The sequence below is a fragment of the Octodon degus genome, unplaced genomic scaffold (assembly GCF_000260255.1).
Source record: "Octodon degus isolate 3935 unplaced genomic scaffold, OctDeg1.0 scaffold00028, whole genome shotgun sequence".
In the NCBI taxonomy this organism is placed as follows: Eukaryota; Metazoa; Chordata; class Mammalia; order Rodentia; family Octodontidae; genus Octodon; species Octodon degus.
The window spans coordinates 10,465,402-10,467,658 of record NW_004524604.1 but is presented as its reverse complement, the minus strand read 5'-3'; the positions used below and the strand labels follow the sequence as shown (position 1 = coordinate 10,467,658).

Here is a 2,257-nt window from a genome sequence, read left to right as displayed (position 1 = left end):
AAAAAAAAAAAGAAATAAAACTAGTATAATAAAACTAGATAAAATGGTTTAGGACACGGGTTCTTTGGAAAACAAAAGCAGACAAATGGGATTATATCAAGCTAAAACCTTCACATAACCAAACGGAAAAAAATCAATAAAGTGAAGAGACATCCTATAAAATAGGAAAAATTTCTTGCCAACTATATACCAGTATCTGACAGGTATATTAACATCCAGAATATTTAAGGAACAAAACTCAATAGTTAAAAAAAAAAAGCAACACTGAATAATCTCATGTAAAAATTGAAAAACAGACTTAAGTAGCTATTTCTCAAAAGAAGACATACAAATAGCCAACAGATACAAAGTGGAAAATGCTATTACTAATGATCAGAAACATGTAAATCAAAACAACAATGAAGTATCATTTCATTCCAGTTAAAATAGCTATTCAGGATGTGGGGATCAGTGATGGGGAATACAAATTAATAGTCATCAAGAACTATGGAAAGGGCTGGTGAGATGGCTCAGTGGTCTAAAGCATCTACTTAGAACAAGCTTAGCAGGGCACAGAACCACGGTTCAATCCCCCAGCACCACATGCCAGCCAGCCCCGCCCCCTGGTGGGCTGAGCTGGCCCCACACACACACAATAAATAAATAAATTAATTAATTAATTAATTTAAAAAAAAAAAAGAACTATGGAAAGCAAGGGCCAGCCAGATAGCTCAGCAAACTAAAGCACCTGCTTAGGCAGACGTAGGGACCTGTGTTCCATCCCAGGCAGGCTGTGCCACCCCTGGGGCACACTGAGCTGGCAACTGAGACTGGGTGTTGTGGCACCCGCCTATAATCCCAGCACTTGGAGGCTGAAAATAGGAGGATCACTAGGAGTCTGATCTGTGTAGTGAAACCCTGTGGACCCTGTACTAAATCACACAAAAATAAATAAATAACTGTAGAAAGAACTATGGAAAGCAGTATGAAATATAAAAAAGTTGATCCTATAAGAAAATGAGAGCCAATTGGTGGCTACTAGAGCCTGGGGAGAAGAGACAGAGAAAAGGATATGGTCAGATTATATAATCAGTCAATTAGTCAACAGTTAATTAGAAGAAATATATTCTAGTTTCCTATTACACAGTAGGATGACTACAATAATAATGCACTGAACATTTCAAAAAATCTAGAAGATTGTGTTTTTATCACAAAGAAAAATTGGCTCCAGCTATAAACATGCTTACCCTGTTTTCAATGTTACATAAGTACACTTGCGAAAATATCACATGATACCTCATAAATATGTATGGTATTTATGTCTAATTTTAAAAATAACTTTAGAAGTGTCAAAGGCAAATAAACTTTAATGTTAAGATTACCTACCTGTCAATACCCATCTTCTTTCTGCTTCCAAATTAAATACAGCTTTTGTCTGCTGGGCATTTGGATTTCTTATGGCATGTCCTTCATCCAAGATCACTCTTAGCCACTTTATGCCATGCAGCGGACTATTGCCCTTAGTCTGAAATAAATGATTCATTTAAATTAAGATACCCAGTAATGCGAGATAAGATCAAACCAGTAGGTATCACAATTCCAGACTCAAATTATATTATAGAAGTACAGTAATACAAGTGACTGACATGAAAGCAGACAGAGATCAATGACACATACTAGAGGATGCAGAAACTCCAGGCACATTCCAAAAATCACAAAAAGGGGCTAAAAGCATGCTAAAGGAAAGATAGCCTCTATAACAAATGATGCCGGGAAAATTAGCTCTCCATATGCAGAAGATTGAACCTAAATCTATTGTCTCTAAATATGTTCTAAACTAAAATCACAATGGTTCAAAGAAAAAAAAATGGTTCAAAGATCTAAATGTTGAAACAGAAACAACCTGCTGAAAAATAAAACAGGTAAAACTCTTGAAGTGTGGCATAAGGTAAGGACTTTTTGAATAAAAACCAAGTTATACAAGATACAATACCAAGAATCAACAAACAGGATTATAGCAAATTAAAAAGCTTCTGCACAGCAAAGGAAACAACCAAAAGAATGACTAGATAATCTATAGAAAGGAAAAAAAAAAAAATTCCAGCCCCTCCTCAGACAGAAAATTACCTAGAATAAAGAACTTAGGGCTGGGGAGATGGCTCAGTAGAATAAGCGCTTCCCTGGCAAGCACAAGGGCCTGAGTTCAATCCCCGGTTCCGCAAAAAAAAAAAAACAAAAACATACAATAAAGAACTCTAGACCAACAAAACAAGACTCA

At 35.9% G+C, this 2,257-nt stretch overlaps 1 protein-coding gene across 1 annotated transcript in view; it reads right to left on the bottom strand.

The window, feature by feature from the left end:
• Hltf (helicase like transcription factor) overlaps positions 1–2,257 on the bottom strand; it is a 177,718-nt gene that overhangs the window by 78,282 nt on the left and 97,179 nt on the right. The window contains exon 15 of the mRNA XM_023712948.1: positions 1,366–1,504. Coding sequence (XP_023568716.1) covers positions 1,366–1,504 — 139 coding nt within the window. The remainder of the gene's footprint in view (positions 1–1,365; positions 1,505–2,257) is intronic.